General features: G+C 37.4%; 1 protein-coding gene across 2 annotated transcripts in view; it reads right to left on the bottom strand.

Annotated features, from left to right (window-relative positions):
• Positions 1-417: 417 nt before the first annotated feature.
• Positions 418-17,622, bottom strand: part of ITGB8 (integrin subunit beta 8) — a 49,266-nt gene continuing 32,061 nt past the window's right edge. The window contains exons 9-15 of one of the 2 annotated variants that reach the window (XM_066196105.1): positions 16,074-16,208; positions 12,767-13,172; positions 11,418-11,643; positions 9,772-9,875; positions 8,494-8,657; positions 1,101-1,226; positions 418-853 (exon numbers count right to left, since the gene is read on the bottom strand). In XM_066196105.1, the coding sequence (XP_066052202.1) occupies positions 800-853; positions 1,101-1,226; positions 8,494-8,657; positions 9,772-9,875; positions 11,418-11,643; positions 12,767-13,172; positions 16,074-16,208 (1,215 nt within the window). In that variant the 3' untranslated portion in view covers positions 418-799. Of the gene's footprint in view, positions 854-1,100; positions 1,227-5,602; positions 8,401-8,493; positions 8,658-9,771; positions 9,876-11,417; positions 11,644-12,766; positions 13,173-16,073; positions 16,209-17,622 lie in introns of those variants that run through there. The other variant, XM_066196113.1, reaches the window with a different exon arrangement.

Below are 17,622 nucleotides of genomic sequence, written 5' to 3' on the forward strand. Positions count from 1 at the left end.
GTCTAAAAATTTGTGGAAAACCCATCCACTTTCATGTCTCCAGTCTCCTCAGTAGGCCACACATCTTACAGCCTCAGTGATGCTTTCAGAATGCCTGTGGTAAAGCTATGGTCAAAGCCCAAAAAGTCAGAAGGGAGTTTGTGAGAAAGGCTTCTCCTGTGAGCAGTTTTGAGAGCAGAGGAACACCACTCAGAAACAGGTCCTGAGCTCTCCAGATTGCTCAGGCATAAACAAAAGCCTTAGGCTGAGGCTTAGAGCCCCAAAAAGGGGGACTTGGCAAGCTGCAGAGCTGAAAGAAATACAGCACATGTACTGATTTCAATAAGCATATGTAACATAACTTGGCATTATTATGCATTTCTGGTTAATAATTTAGTTTTATCTGCTTGCATACACATCATCTTTATTAAACAGTAACTGTCCTTCATGAATCATGCAGTTCAAGGCCAAGAAAATAATCAGAGACCATGCTATGCTCCATGCTGAGGAGATAGAATGCTTTGCAAAAAATAAGGAAAACTCTGCTTTCTGCCACCCACCACAGTTTCCCTGGAACGAGGAACCAGATGATAATGTTGGGGCCTCTTGAGTACTAATAAATCAGACTGGCAACCTATGTCTACTTTATATGAATTCTGTACAGTCCAACCCAACTTGGACCCCTCAAAGACTCCCAAGCAGAAGATGAGCAGCCAGAAGAACTGACAGCACCTATGTTCTAATCACAGCTTCAGACCACTTGAGTTTCTGTACAACTAGATTTTTATTTACTTTATATAATATATTAAACTCCTTGGTTTTAAACCCAGGGTAGCAGGAATGCATTTCCAAAGTTCTTGTCTTTGTTGAAGACCTGAAAGCAAAAGAAATCACTTACTTGTCAGATTAACTCTTTACTAGTCAAAATTGTTAACTAGTCTGTTAACAAAGCTTTTATTCTTCATTCTAATCATTGTCTTCTGGTTGTCATCAGGCATATTCAGATACTCACTCAAACCAACTCTCCCTTATACCATTCCCTCTGAATATTGGATCAAATTCTGCAGTTACCACAGAAGGAATCATGCAGGCAGAGAAATTCTGTAATAGCATACACCTACATGACTGGTGTCAAAAAAGTGGCTGAAATCAGGATCTCTTTCCTGCTCCGGCTTTAGAGGCTGTACTTTAGGTTTCTTTTCTCTTTGGAGAGTCTGGGCAGCAAGCCTTTTCCTTGGCAATGGCATCTGCAACAAAATAGCAGTTGTGTTACATTAGAGACACATTTCGGTCCTGTTGTACCCTGCTGACAACTGTGTATATATGGGTAAAAATTGGGTAAATACAATGCCAGTGTCAAAAACCCTGTCACTACCCTGGATATTTAAAGGTATATAGGCATGAATTAGTTACTGGATTACAGAACATAGGAAAGAAGACAGAAAGAAAGATTTTATACAGAACACTTACCATCATTTCACAACCTACAGGATATGCAGCACCGCTTGGTGCCAGGATCACTGGCTATGGGAGACTTTAGTGTTAACAAAGCCTCTGCTGCACGAGTACTGCCAAATGGCAAAATGGAGGCCAGTAGCTCTGGCTCAAGTTATACACTTGAATTCTACACCTGAAATCCAGATCTAGGTTTATGTTTACCCTGAGTAATGATAACATTAATGTTTTCTCAATAAAGAGCTTTCAAGGAAAATGTGTATTTCTGTTCACAGGACTAGTTGCTTCTGCTTGCTCTGGGTGTCAGTGAAGGCTGATTACGGCATTTCTGAAAGGAAATTTCCCATAGTCTCACCATGCATACATTAAGATGATGTTCCTTGCTTTGATAAAAGACGCAAAAAAGATTTACAGATTTTCCCTGTGATATTTACTTATTTTTTTCCTTCCAGTTTTGACCTTTTCTTAGTGTTTCTCTTTTATTGTTAAGTCCTGGACACTAAGTTACATGATGATTGAGAACATATCAGTTTTCACTTGATTCTAGCCCTCTCACTCCTAAAGCAAAGACTTGATCATGTTGGCAGCATGGATGGGTAATTTTACCAGAGATGTCTGGCAGATGCCACAGATGTGTCTTACTGAAGCATCATGGCAAATTTTAGATGTCCTTATATAGGGCATATCTGAAGTCCTTTTCAAAAGCAATTTTGTGCCACTGTGCAAAGCAAATGCTGTGACTGATTCTGCGCAAGGACAGAATGTGTCACCTTCCTCACCAGTGATATGTTTTCACTAGTACTAATAAAGTTACCCAAGTGTGCAGTGAGTGGTATAGAGGAGGCATCTGCAGAGATTTACGCATTCCCAGTAATCCAGCTCCTCTACCACCCAACAGAGCAAGGGAGAAGAGAGGCTATCACAACCACATCAATCTAGAGACTGTATTTACACAGGAGGTATCTTCTTGTCTTCTACAAAGTACTAGCACCTCCTGGTGCATTCATGTTTCACATGGCTTGGACAAGGTAAACCAGCTGCACCTGCAAACTGATAGTGTTTTGTTCCTTCTCATCTTCTCAAAGTTCACCCTGAATGTGCATCTACCCATTTGCCTACATCCAATAAACAGTATATTCTCTGGACACAGTATTGTTCAATCTTAAAATAACCACAATCATATTCTTCCCTTTGTAGATATCAGTGCACCTCAGTAAATGTGCTTTACACTTTTAAAAGGAGGTGAGTATCTCTTCCTTGTCAGAGACATATTTAATATTAAAAATATGAAAAAAACCATTTGGATTAAATATTGATTTTATTTTTTAGAGCAGGTACAATGATGTTGCATTAAAATAATGCTATGTCATAGTTGTTACAGCTCTGATAGAAAAATAAACATCTCAATATGCTACAGCGTAATTCATTAATAAATATTACAATAGAAGTTAGTAGTCAACTGAAATTAATAAAACAGCTATAAAAGTATACTATTTTAAATAATAAAATATTCAGTATATTTCCAGATGAACAAAAGTAGTGATTTAAAAGTATCATTTAAAATGTCAAATGAGCAGTAAGAAGTTATCAAATTTAAAACCTCTTCCCTAACTAACATTCTCTATGCATAAAATCTAGAGACACATTATTTATCACTCTATGTTTTTTACAAAAGGTAGTATATGTTAAATAGAAAGTTTAAAACTGTAGTATTATTAATAGCTGTCACATAATCTCTAAGTAAGACACTTTAAAGTAGCATTATTTTTGAAGCAGTAGTAGGTGAGAGTGAAGATGTCAGAACAGTGAATTCATCCAACACTAATGCCTCAGCAAAAGACTTTCATTTTTCAACATCTCCCTTCAAAATATAACCAAAACAGCCCAAATACAATATAGGTATCAGGATGAAATGATAGAATTTGGACAAAAGTCATTATTTTAACAAATGTCAGATATTTTAATTTTTTTAATAGGTACCTTTTTTTAGCAGGTTCAGAAAAGGAAATTCAAAGAGCATTTCTAAAGCTTAAGAATCTAGAAATTTTAGGTTTTTTCTTTCCCCCCTTGCCCCCTTTCCGGATAAGCCAACCATTCTGAGCTGGCTTGCTCTCAGTGAAACACCACTGATTTGACTTGATATAAAGATGCATTCCCACTGGTTAACTTTAACCTTTCCCCCCCACCCCCTCCATGAATTTCAATTCTCTGTAGGAGCCAACAAGTATCTATCTCTGTAAGATACCTGTGTACCAGAGCAGTCTCAAGATCAGAATTAAAAATTAGTGTTTTTGTTAAGTATTGCTTCATTTCTGCTTTCCCCTCTGATGCAAAATGGTATCCAGGACATTGTCACCATGCGTCATTCCCAGTCAGTCGTGGCAGAGTAGGAGTCACCCAGCACTGACTCAGCACAAATGCCTCTGTGAGAAGTGCCCCTCACAGCTACTACTTATATTCCTTAAGGATGGCTGGTGGAGATTCCCGGGGCTGGTGGGAAGTGAATGGGCAGGCACCCAAACGATCCCCAGGAGATGTAATGGAGGTCTGCAGCAGCCACGTTTACAGGCTGTCCCTTGCTGGGTTGTGTGCAGGCATTTTTGATGAGTAAAGATGAGAAAAGTCCGCAGCATTAGGGTTCAGACTGCACATCATGCAGTGCCAGTGTGGGGCCAAGTGCCTGCAATGCAAACCTAGGACACCAGTGCTGCCAAGCCATCCTAGTTTGAAGAGGTTTCCTGCCCTGACAAAAGGCAAAGCAAGATCACAGAGCACCATTTCTGCAGGGATGCTGTGGGGAGCCCCAGCACTGTCCTTTTTGAAGTTTCCACACAGGCAGCCGTGCCCTGGCATGTGTCTACCCTGGGCATCACCAGACCCTATGCCTATTTTAGGATGGAGGGTTGCTTGAAGCTGTTGCACACATTTACTCCCATGATTTGCAAAACATGCACACTAAGCAGGAAATAAATATTATATTTGATCAGACTGGGAAAATAATATTTTTCCATTGCAGTCTGAAGAATGCTTTACATAGCAGGTTTTCATGACATCACAGAAAGGAAAAAATAAATCCAATTGTAAATAACAGCTAAAATGTAAACTATGCCCATATGAACATCCTTCCTTTTTAAGGCTCATTTTTAAGGTCCTTGCAAATGTAAGGGAATTTCAGCTGGGCACAATGAAAATTCCTTGCATACCATGTGCACGTTTTCTGGATGAAACAGATATTTTCCCACACACTTTTCCAGCAATCTTATTAGTGTAGTCATGATGTTTGGAAATAACTATTTCATAGCATTTCTTCATTTTATAGTACTCAAAAAAATCTGAAGTAAAATACATACTTTTTAATTACATAAACATGCAATTTCTGAAGTGTCAAGCAAATAACAAGTCAAAGGCTAAAAAAGGGGGCTAGAATTTGAAAACTATACATACGGATTTTAACAGTAACAAATATGATGTGAAAAGTCATGCACATGCTCCATCAAATCTAAAAACAATTCTCCAAACCAATGATGAGAAATAGAAGTATCTGCTGGTATATTTTTGGATATAAGCATGCAGTAGGATTATTTGACTTCTTTCTATTTTTTTTTTTTAAAGCCCAGTATAAGAAGTGTTATTTGAGAACTTTGGAATGTTCCATTCTGAGGTTAGTTATTTTTTCCCCTATTTTTATGAGCATCTTTGACACACAATACATTGAAAACTAATATGAACTAATTTGTCTTTAATATCTCCCATATTAAGCACTATAGGAAGCACAGTCCTTCTGCAATCACTGAAGAAATTCCTTGTGAATTAAAGGCTGCTTTCTCATTTAAGGTCATGTGCTGAGGGAACACAGCTCCCTAAATAGTGAGGCTTTTGTTTAGCTATTCATCTCCTGCAGCAGCTCTTCTGAAAAACATGGTCAAAGGCAGAGGGAAACAAGTACCAAGCAAAGGCAGAGTTTCTCATGGATAGATTCCATCCCTAGAAACAAAGCCTCCTCCCAAGAATCCTGCTCTGTATAAGCTCCCCATGGGCCTTCTAAAAGCCTTGACCTGTCACATTAGCAGCAGCTTATTCTCTTTCACTAGCCTCTTCCACAATACAGCAAAACCATGAGGGAGATGAAAAAAAAAAAAAAAAGAAGCTTTTTTTTGCCTTTTTTAAATAATTTTTTTTTTTAATATATATTTTAATCTCAGGACAGCAAGCAGCTTACAGTGCAATTTGTCCTGTGAGCCTGCTCTATTTGACCAGAGCATTTTAAACATTCAGGCAGGTGTCTGACAAGGAAATACTGGCCATGCCCCTTCACAGGCAGCACTCCAGTGCCAAGTGCTACAGGAGAAAAGCAGTAGCAGCATGATGTGTCTGGAAGATGGGTATTACAGCTCAAGTCATTCTTCCACCAAGAACCCAGTTCCATTATCCCCTACCCACAAAACTGAACTCCCTCTAACAGTGAAAAGTAATTTCTACTGAAAAAAGATAGTTATCAGTTCAGTAAAAGCTTTAGTACATGCTTTAAAGGCCATTATGGAGTGAAAATACATTCTGAGGAATCTTTTTTTTTTTTTTTAAGGGTTTATCGCACTGTTTATAGAACATAATTAGTCTCTTTTTTATATACTTAGATACACTCCACTAAGAATTTTTTTTTGTTTAAGTGAAATAGACAACCAGAAATTGTTTCCCACTCACAAACAGCCACGAATTGTGACAAGGGTAACAGCAGGTCAACCTATATCAATCTTTTATCTTTATACCACCAAAATCAATTGTTCAGAATCTTTTGATTTACACAGGAGGAAAATGGTCCTATACACTTTAAAAGAAAACGGGAGTTTAAGATGTACTTGATAGATTACAGAATTAATCTATAATTAAGGTTCTACAATTAACCTATACTAAAGTCAGGGTTATGTAAAGAAACACTCTTTTTGTTAAAGGAGACACTTTTATCTGTATGGTAGAAAGCTCAGGACCTATTTGGAGACTGTTTTTAAAACATTTAATAGTCCAATTTACAGGGTTTTTTTTAAAAAAAACCCAATCCCTAAGGTCTAGAGCTTTTATGACTAATGAAAGGCCCACTGTCTATGTTATGTTTTTCAATTCCCCTTGAACCATTACCCAAGAAACTTAACGCTCATAAACCACTCATCATTTTTCTACATTCTGCCTTCCTTTCAATCCTCATACTCCTCAGGTTTCAGTGGGAATTTACAGAAGAAATACAGGATAGGAAACACAAGTAATTTCTAAAGACTGCACATAAGGAAGTCCTGCTTTGTTTCTGTAGCTCTTATCTATGACAAATAGTGACAATATTTAGTATTGTAATAAATGTTGTTAGACTGACACACTGTCTTCTGAGATGATTTTTCTTTTTGCCAGCAAGGTTTTAGTGCATTAGAGGTTGATCAGATTTTCACAGGGTTTCAGCAGCATATAGTAAATCAGACTGACGCTTCCAATGAGCATATAACAATAACGTGTCTTCTACCACTCTACCTGGTTTCAGGGACAAAAAAGAAAAAGATGCTTCTGCTTGACTTTGTAGCTCACATTCTACTCTCAGATAAGCTTATATTGGTCCCACCACATTTGGAAGAGTTTTACCTGATTTCTGAAGGCAGAATCTGATCCATATTATAAAGTCAATTAATGTGTTCTTTTGAGAAAAAGCCTCCCATTTCCCTCACTTTCTTCTAAATTGCAGGTTGTTTTCTCCATCACACACTGTACACATTTCTCAATGTACAGTCACAAAAAACTGAAGTGGTTACAAAAAAACTTAGAAAACCTAATCTCATCAACTAATTTACACAGAGAAAAAGAGCACATGTAAAATCAGACTTATGCCTGACAACATACAAAAAGATCCAAGCCCTTATTTGGCAAAACACTGACATGTAGCTAGCAAACCAAACACAGCTCTGGTGAAATTTATCTATTTGCAATGGAATTGATGCTGCTGACTCTAAAGGCATAGTCTGCTGGCAGTGATTATCATGTATACTATGCTGTTGGATAGAGAAAATCTCATTTTTTGTTGCAACTCAGTTTCCAAACACCTTAAATTTTGTATAAAATGGGAGGGGGGGGGATGTGGGGGTGTGGGTTATGTTTAAACAAGTAAAAAAGCTAGAAATTACTCTTTATCCGATATAAATTATCCTTAAGTGACATCATCCATACAAAACCCCCTATTTATACATATATATATATATAATTTACCTGTGTGTACATGCATATGTGTGTGTACACACACAACATACACCCATACCAGGAACTGAGCACCCATTTAATCCCATCTTTTTTATGAGGAAAAGATAAGAGGCATAAGCAGACAAATCAGTGGAATCTGTCAACTGAGAGAACTATAACGGTACCATTTACTCTGTTTAAGAGCATTTTAATAGTTTCATCTGTTGCTATAATATACAGCAATGTTTATACTTCAGTCACAGCTTTTGTCCATTCCCACAGAGCACATCAGTACTAGCTACATGTAGATTGAGATCAGTGCTTTGTCAGACCAGTTTGTATCTACATTCTAGGCCATAACTAAATAAATTAGAATATGTTAAAGTGCTACATCAACACTAATGTTTCTGAACAGTAGTAACGCACATTTCTCTTTCAAAAAAAATTTAAGAAAATACAGCAGCTATAGTTCCAAACATAATCACATAATGTGAATATGTTTACATGTCACTTTGTTACAGTATTCAACGAAATGCACAAGAAAAAACCATATAGCAACAGTCAAGACTCCCACAGAGTACAAAAGGTAATTATTTAAAAGTGGAGCATGATGGAATTAGACATTTGCAGTCTTCAGAATTCACACTTGAACGTTTCGTTTAATCGCAGCTTGCTGATGTCGATATTGATTTCCTCTGGTTTGTCACGTCTGTATGTTACTGTTCTTGTACAAACTGTAGGCAAAAACATCTTATCCTTGAAGGAGAAGATACAATTTTTATCAGCAATTAGCTAACTTTTATATGCAAGAAAAAGATTACTGAAGAGGATGGCTCTGAAATCAGTTACCTTCTTTGTTGTAGATACTCTGTAATCAGATGAAGATTTAACTTTACTGCTACTCCCCTGCAGAATTATCTGCCTGATGATGAGGACAACAAGCAACCCGATCAGAAAGGTAACTATAACGATTATGGAAAAGACTCTAAAGTAGTTTCGTCCAGAGAGACAATCTGCAATGAAAGGAAAACACGAGGGTAAAGACTATATGGAACAGGCACATCCCTCTAACGCAGGCATATCCACCACTGCTTAGCAATGTTGCATAAATGTAATACAAGCCTGTTAAAAATTAAGGGAAAATAAATTAAGGGAAATTAAGAGGAAAAGTTGCCATATGCAAGCTTTTAAAGTTGGGCATATCGAGAAAGGCAATACAGATCCAGATCCATTGTAGAAAAAAAGTGAAATTCTTATTCCTTTAATCTACAGAACCAAGACTCAGGCCTCATTGTATTGCCCACCTTAAATTCTCTGTAGATAAGTGAGTTTATAGCTGAAGTAGAGAGGATGGAATATTCGAGATGTTTGGGGCAGAGATAATCTAATCTTCACAAGACGACAGTGAAGATCACTGGTAAAATTTGAAAGAAAATGTGTTTTATTGAATCCTTTTCCAGTGCTCTCCACACTGGTAGACTAACACAGTAAGCTTTGCTTAATAGTAAAGTTACGAAAAAGTATTCACAATTAGTTTTCTCATTTATGAACTGTAGTATAAAAAGATTTATATAAATGTTAAGTGACAAAAGGTTACCATTTAACTGCATTTTTATTGCTGCATGGAGTGATTAAACTTTATGAGATTTTATTAAAAAAAGATTTTATTCTTCCACAGCCCTCATAACTGCAGTTTGTTATACTTGAAAGGAACTTCTAAACATTACTGAACTAAAGGTAAGCACTCTACTTCCTTTTTTTTTTTGTTTCTGGTAATGTCAAATAATATAAGCATGTTCAAAGTAATAAAACATACAGATGCCATAACAAATTTTTATAAATATTTCTTTAAGCATTGCTCAGGGAGGATTCATCATTATTAGACATGACTCCTTGAGGAGCTGGGAAAACTGGACTTAGCAATGCTTGACAATCTTATTTCCTGTTATTATTTATCTTTTACTTTCCCTAAAGCTATGTATGATTTTTCTCTTTTTCCTGCTTTCTTTCTTTGTTATTGTAATAATGTGATATACTTCTGAAAGACATTCTAACACTGGCAAATGCGATTACTAATCGCAATAAATTTTAATCTGTTATTAAAATTACCTAGAAAATGCCACTTACCTGAAGTATTGTCAATATAATGCAGTAGGTAAGCGCATGAGGTTGTGCACTGGTCAAATATTAAGTGAGATGTATTGTTAGAATGATAGCACTGAACACAGTTCCTGTAAAATAAAAGCTATAATTAAAACCCTATGTCTTTCTCTGCACTCCCCTTTAAGAGATTGTATCAACAGGCTGACGTATTGCTTGCACATAATGCTTTCCTGTTAGTAAAAACATTGCAACATTTATTTATTTTTTTCTGAAATGCGATACCTCGCTCAGTGTTTTATCCCTCTGATGCTTCTCAGAACCAGCTAGTCAGAAGTTGCAAACTAAAACATGTCTTTGGCTTCGAGCCACCTCCATCCAAGACCTGCTCTGCCTTTTGTGATGTGACTTCGTCACAGGATGTAGCTGAGGTCCAGCGTTCTTCAGCTTTCAGCCTCCAGTTCCTTTCTAGTCTTCCCTTACCTATCGATCTCATTTGGATGCACGCTGGAACTGAAGGGTAGAGGTAAATAGAGGAAACACAGCTTTGCCAGTAATTTTTGGATGTTATGTTAAGACAAAGCCAAGTAAGTCTGCACTGCTGGGCTGTTAAGAGAGAGAGAGCTTCAAGTGGGAGGCAATGCTCTCAGTCTTACCGTCTTCACTGTATAGCCCTGAAGGAGACAGACATCACAAGAGATCCCCAAAAAAGTCCTAATTGGATTTTTAATGAAGATATGCCATCTTCTAAATTTATCAAAGGCACAGATTTCACAATGACTTTGAACAAGCGTAAGCCAGAAAGATTAACTGCATTTTATCTAGTGAAATCTTAGCAGCAACCTTTCCAGATGTGGCCAAGCTCTCCAGCATTTTCACCAGATGACCTATAATTGAAATAAATGCAAGCAAACAATGGTTCTGTTTTGAGCACAGTGACCTTTCCAATGAAAGGCAGATCCTTCACCCTCTGCATTACGGTGAGATGCAGAACATTACACATGTGACAAGAGGATACAGAAGAGCTGTACCCAAGGAAAGGGCTGCAGTTGCTCTCTATGTCAAAATCACACAGAGCACCACTGACAGCCTGGACTAGATTCTCTCCTCCTGGGCTTGCACATTTTGACCTCCACACTGTCCCTTCCTTTACACGAGCAAGGAAAAATGCCATGCTTTACAATAGCATGGCAAAGACTAAGTGTTTTAAAACTGAGCGATGAAGAAGGTTGTTCTCTGGGTAAGACCAGATCTGCTCCGCTGATCAATAGCAGTGACAAGGCACAAGTACTGCTCTACTTCCACACTTCTTTCTTTCGGCTAAGATGCACAAGGAATGTGCAAAAACAAATGTGGACAATATTACTGGACTTGATGGCATTCAAAAGTAGGACCTATTTTCTATTTTTAAAAATACAAATTCATGGTTTTATTTCCTACCCAGGAGATCTCATATGAAGAATGGTTAAAATAGATGCTGACATGCAATTCTCTTAATTTCCAGTGTGAATCCAACTGCACAGAGAAGTACCAAGTATGAATTGTACCAATTTCTTACAATCTAAATAGCTAAGAAATATAGCATCTAGCCAAGCAAAAATATTTCTTCATGTTTCATTCTTCATGCTCAACACTAGAGAGTGAAAAAATCAAGTCTAGCACAAGAAACATACCAGTTTTCTTCACAGGCTTTGTTACAAGTAGGGCAATATTCACAGAAACGGCCAAAGCTTCTTGGATCTGTGCACTCACACTTTCCACATACACATTTTCCTCTTCCACTGCAAATTTGGCCCTTTGAATTCAGGCAGTGCTTTGCTGATTGTGATGAGCACTCGCAACGATCACCTTCCCAGCCAGCAAAGCATTTGCATTTACCACCTTCACATTCACCATTACCTACAACACAGAGAGTCTGGAGTCATATGCTTCCATGAAAACATAGAAAATAAATTTTAGATGGATACATTTGTATTGCTTGTGCTTTACCTTAAACAGGTGCTTGTGCTTTTGCTTAAACAGAGCAAATTCAGACATGGACGTTCTAATTAGTTTTTAAGTTAACAACTTGGACAGAAGTTACTGGCCTGATCAGTCCTGAAGGCTGGTGTTCATCGTTAAACTGAGCAAAAGTTGCTACTGTGATGTGACCCTAAAACCTTTTACTAAAAAATTTCTCTTTTGCTTTGGATCAAAAAAATGGAGATTAGGAATAACACAATGACCAGGAAAATAGTCTTCAGGCAAACTAAACAAACTCCTCTTTAGCAAGAAAACATTCCATTCAAATAAACAGCAATATTCTGTGGAAGAAGGAGTATAGAGTTCATGTGCATAGTCCAGATTCTTTCCTTCCTTTTCATTTTCCATTTCCATTTCAATTTCCTTTTCATTTTCCTAATTTCTTTTTTCTTCTTCCCTACCATAAAGTGGACTACAAAAAAAAAAAAAAAAAAAAAAGAATTTCTAACAACTTTGTTTCACTTAGTGTCTCCTTTAGGAAGCAGGCATTCCCTACAGTGTTCTTGTTTATATCAGTATTTGAAATCAAGTGCCACTGTATCTCTCACAGGACTGATTTAGGCTGGTAGGAAATCAGAACCTCACCTGGAAGCTATGATCCCTTCCTAATCTCTCAGTATCTCATATTCCCATCAGACTGAAATGTATCAACTAGTTTTCTGGAACAATGTTTTTTTTTGTTTGAGAAATCAGTATCATTACTTATTAAGAATGTTGAGATTTAAATATTAAAATAGCTAAACTTATGAAAAATATCAATGTGTCCCCTAGAAAATGGTAGTGAAATTTAGAAGACAGTGTGTATGTCTGTGGTGAAGAGAACCCAGGAGTGTGAATTCATAACAGGATGTTCAGAACATTTCCCACACTAATTCTGCAAAAACAATTTTTGTTCTTGACAGCCTTATATCATTATTTTCACCTGCATCATGTACGGTAGCCTCAGAAAACAAAACAAACCAAGAAAATACAGACATATTGCAGACATGCTGCAACTTACCAGAACATAAGTTTCCCTGGTGATATGGGCAGGAAAAATCATCCATTTCACAGTACTTGCCATACACCTTGCCCAGCTTGTTTTTGTAGCAGAAACATTTTCCATCTATGCAATTTCCTTGACCACTGCAGATGGGTTGGTCCTGGTGTTGCCTGCACTTCTCTGAGGGAAGTGTGTCTCTGTTAGAGCTACAGTTACTGTCACTGCACTGGGACTGTTTGCTGTCAGGAGAAGTTTCATCAGCCCACACTCTTTTGTGCCCTGTGCCCTGTCCATGTTGGCAGGCACAGCTTTGCTGCACATTGACAATGGCAGTTTCATTGAAACCAATAGGCTTAAGTATGGCGTATTTTCTTCCTCCAGTTGTATGACATCCTTTCATTGTAACTGATACATTGAAAAGTACCTAAGAAGAAATAAAGATGGCTTTAACATTATTTTCTTGCTCACATTTGCTTAAAATTTTTGACACATAAATAAAGCAGAATTTTATATTGTTTATGAATGTGTACTAGCTGATACGAGCAAAATAATACACAGTGGTCACTTGTCAAACATGATATATTCGTAATGATAGGCATCACAAATACAGGTAACAATTTGGTAACAACAGAGGATTGACAGAATTCAACTTTTCAAGTTAAAAAAGCATAGTTGCAAAAGACAAGTTTAATACAAATTAAATGGAAATAGAAATATCATCACCATCCTCCTGCTATTATTTAATGTGTATATTCTGTTATACCACAGGAATACTCAGGTAAGAAGTGGGACTAGATTGAGCAAAAAAATACACAAACAGAAGCAGAGATACTCTTCATAAAAAGAATCTATAATAAATGTCCTGCTGCAGAATTGGTCATGCACATAAGAAACCACAGAGGTTTTTGGATGGCCCTGGCTACGCCTACTAAAATACAGAAATGGCTCACATATTAGCAGTTACTTTTCCCAATTCCGTGGACCCAGTGCCTAGCTCCAGGCCATGTGGCCATCACCACTATCCTCCAGGTCCTCATCCCAGCAGTGCCCATTACAGCAGCAGCTCCTATGGCTTTTTGTAGTCCTGGCACAGGACTAAGGATCATTTTGGTTGTTAGGTGATTTCCAGAGTTTCCATCAGTCACCCCTAAAAGTTTTTGACAGCTCTGACATATCTGACACACTACATATCGGCCTTGTATTTCACTTTTTTTTTTTTTTTTTTTTTGGACCAGTACCATTCTGACAGGGTATTCTCTCTAAGGTTTTGAATTTTTTCAGCTTCCCGATGTAAAACAACTCTTTCTCATCCCCTCACAAAGAAAATGTAACCAGGAGGAAAAAGTGAGAAAGGAATGCAAGAGGAGCAAGTACCTTTAATCTTTACTGCCAAGAAGTAAAGATTTCCAAATAAAAAAGGAGAAACCCCGAGAAACTGATTGTATATGAGGTTGAAACTACCCCAAATACTAAGGCCATTCATCTCTCATCACTGTCTCTCCCTCCCGCTGCGCCCCCACACGAGAACAACCCAGTCCCCAGGGACAATGGTGGCTTTGTGGCGAGTGGGGCTGCGGCTGCCTACACGGACAACAGGAGAAGAATGCTGTGCAGAAACATGCACTTAATGTCTTATTGAGGGGGCACACCGGCTTTGTCTCACCCTTTCCTTTTCTTCTTCTCATTTCTCAAATGTGCCACTGCACACATAACCCCTCAGTAGCCCAAACTCTCCATGCATTGAGGTTTCTTCCCTTGGGTTGCAGTGCAAAAGTGTGTCTATAGAGAAATTGATTCATACAGCAGGTGCCTATCACACGGGGAGGACAGGCTGCAGCTAGGGAATGTGCTTTTGTTTCAGAGCCCTGCCCGAAAGCATCATCTTCATGTACAAAACAGTACTGGAAGAATGGCGGGGAAAACAGTACTGGCAGGGAGATGGGAGGGAAGGGAAAATCATGTCGTGCATAGGAGTCGTGAAATTTGATTCTGAACACAGCAGCAGACAGATTAAACCTGTGGTGACTAAATAATTACAACACCATGACACTTGCTAATAGCCAAAGTTAGTTTTGCACCCTGAAGAGGCCACAGGATTCTTCCAGAATTTAATCCACTTTGTGTTTTGGTAAGAAAAGGAAGGAAGAAGGATCAGACAATGAAAGGAATGTGAGAATTAGGGAAAAGCATTTTGTCTGTAAACAAATACTGAAAGAAGGATTTACAGTTAAAATAAATTAATCTCTTAAGGATGGCTCATTTTCAACAACCGTAGAGGTTTAGGACCACATGCAATCTGTTACAATCAACTGGCTTGGCTTTTTATTAAAAAGAAACAGATATAAATATTTTTATTTTCATTAAACAGAACAAATTCCAGTCCTGTTTCTTATGACATACCCACAGAACAACAGTGGAGAAAAGATGAGTTAAGAACAAAAACAGCAAATCTCCCATAAACTGTAGAAGCTACAATCAGCAGCATGCAGACAAAATTTAGAGGACCATAAAATAAATTCAAATTTACATTACAATTCACACATTTAATTTCTTTTGCTATTTCTACACACAGACATAAGCTATTTCTCACACTAGCTGAGACACATGTACATGTCAAGCAGGAAAGAACTCCTTGACCCTGCTCTCTAGAAACACAGACCTCTTCCTGGCAAGTGAAAAGAATTACTCCAGCAGTCCAAGCAACTAAATAAATATATCAAGGCGCAGAGAAGTTTTTCTGGGAAAAAAAAACCATGTTCTTTGCATCAGCCAGAAATCATCCCCTGCACTGTCATGGTGCATGATGCTCTGTTTCATTCAGTAGGTGGCATCAATTCAAATGGGAATAAATTATTTTATTAATTGGATTTATAAAATAAACTAATTTGTTTATTGACAAGAACAACCCTGATTGTGCAGGTAGACTACTAAAGCAAGAAGAGAGAAAGGTGATATCTAGCACAGACCCAAGGAACACAAATTCCAGCGATTTTTTTCCACTGGGTGATTATCTTTCAACCTCTTTACATACGGATTTCATCACAATGGATGTGGTGGTTGTGCCCAGTGGAGGACAAAGAAGGAAAGGTTTAATAGACGTTAGCTTTCAGGAAAACCTTTGAGCCTTAGTTCCATGGGATTAGTGAGAATTAAAATAAGATTCAGGAAAAATAAACCCAGAGAATAATAGAGAGCCTGTGATCATTAATCACATAAATCCATTTCCAGTTTAAGTAAATCCCTAGAAGATTTCACACCATTGAAACCCAACCAAACAGAAAAATAAGTATTCCAGTTCCTTGAAGAATGAGAACTATCAACATACTTCTTTATTATATCCCACATGTTTACATCCTTCCATGCCAGTTTTTTTACTTCCATCAGGACAGATTGCAGTGATATTGAAATGAAGACCTTGGATCTGGTTATCCACTTGAATTTTCACTTCAGAGATTAGTTTCTGTAACCAGAAAACAAGTTTTAACTGCATTGCATCTCAAAATATAATGTACATTAGTGACTAACACCAAGTATGGCTCCTACGTCTGACTAAAAATGAAGAAAGCTTGTCTGTGTGAATAAAGGAATGAATTAAAGCATTGTTTCCCATGTAGAGACCCAATTACATTCCAAATATACACAACCAGTGAACTGGTAATTCTGATAAAGAGGATTAGGTTTTCCAGATAAAAATGTTTTCAGCTTTGCTAACATGGTTTTGAGACTGCATTTTTCACAATTTGAAAATCTATTCCAACAACCATGCGCAACAAAAACTGCTCATTGTTTGAGTCTACACTACCTTTTAGCCACACACCTAAAATACAACAGGAAACATACATACAACCACTGTTAGCCAGCAGAAAAGTTTCCTAATTGACTTGACACTTTAAAAACTTCTGATATTTTGCATCTGTCTCAAAAATGTTTTCTCTGAACAAACCTTAGGGTGACATAAAGGCTATTGGGATTATTCTTACTGATTTTTCTGGGTCAGCTAAGACTATATAAGCCAACAATTGGTCGGTCCCATTAGGGCATTTTGCAATAAAAAATAATGAAAAAGCAACTACTTTGTAACTTGCATTTACTACATGACCTAAAATCCTACTTCCTTCAAGGAAGAAATACTGCTCCTTAACCATTTAAAATGTTATTAAATCTCTGCACAAATTATGAGCCAAAAATTACACAAAGGGATTTTTAAAATTCCTGCCATATTACTATCAAAAAATGAGTTTAGTGGGATATTTTTACTGCTACAAATGGAAATGCAATTATATGAATCTTAACACATGTTTATTTTACTAACTTTTTGAAAATTAGTGACTCATCTTTGGCTTTTTAGCCAGGGATTTTCAGCCAGGGTTTTCCATAGCTAAGCCTAACGCTTCCCTGCCTGGAACAAGAGTACAAGAGGCCCACAGTCATTGAATATCAACACAAAATTTATTTTCTTATCTAAATCCTTTTTTTTTTTCCTAGAATGCAACACATTCGAGACCTGTTCACCTCGTGTTTATATATTAAAAAGCCCCTAAAACTATGATAAAAATCTCAAATTATGAAATCCAATGAAGGTTAGGATGGGAAGAAAGAGAGTGTCTAAAAAATGAAAAATAAAGCAAAAGCAAACTGGGGGTGGCTGGACGAGGAAAGTCCCACTGAATCTTGTATTGAACTAAATAATTGTTTCATAAAATTTCATTTCCTCCCTTGAATGTTTGCCCTGCACTGAGTAAGAAATGCATTTCAATTTAGTATGGATAGTGTAAAGTTGTCATACAAAAGGACTACGATTTTCAAAATTTTATGCCAGAAACTCCCTGCAAACCTCCATATTCAAAATGAGATCTCTTGACTTTATAAGAGGG

Source organism: Chamaea fasciata, unplaced genomic scaffold (genome assembly GCF_029207755.1).
Source record: "Chamaea fasciata isolate MVZ Bird 193981 ecotype frontalis unplaced genomic scaffold, bChaFas1.0.hap1 SCAF_1, whole genome shotgun sequence".
In the NCBI taxonomy this organism is placed as follows: domain Eukaryota; kingdom Metazoa; phylum Chordata; class Aves; order Passeriformes; family Sylviidae; genus Chamaea; species Chamaea fasciata.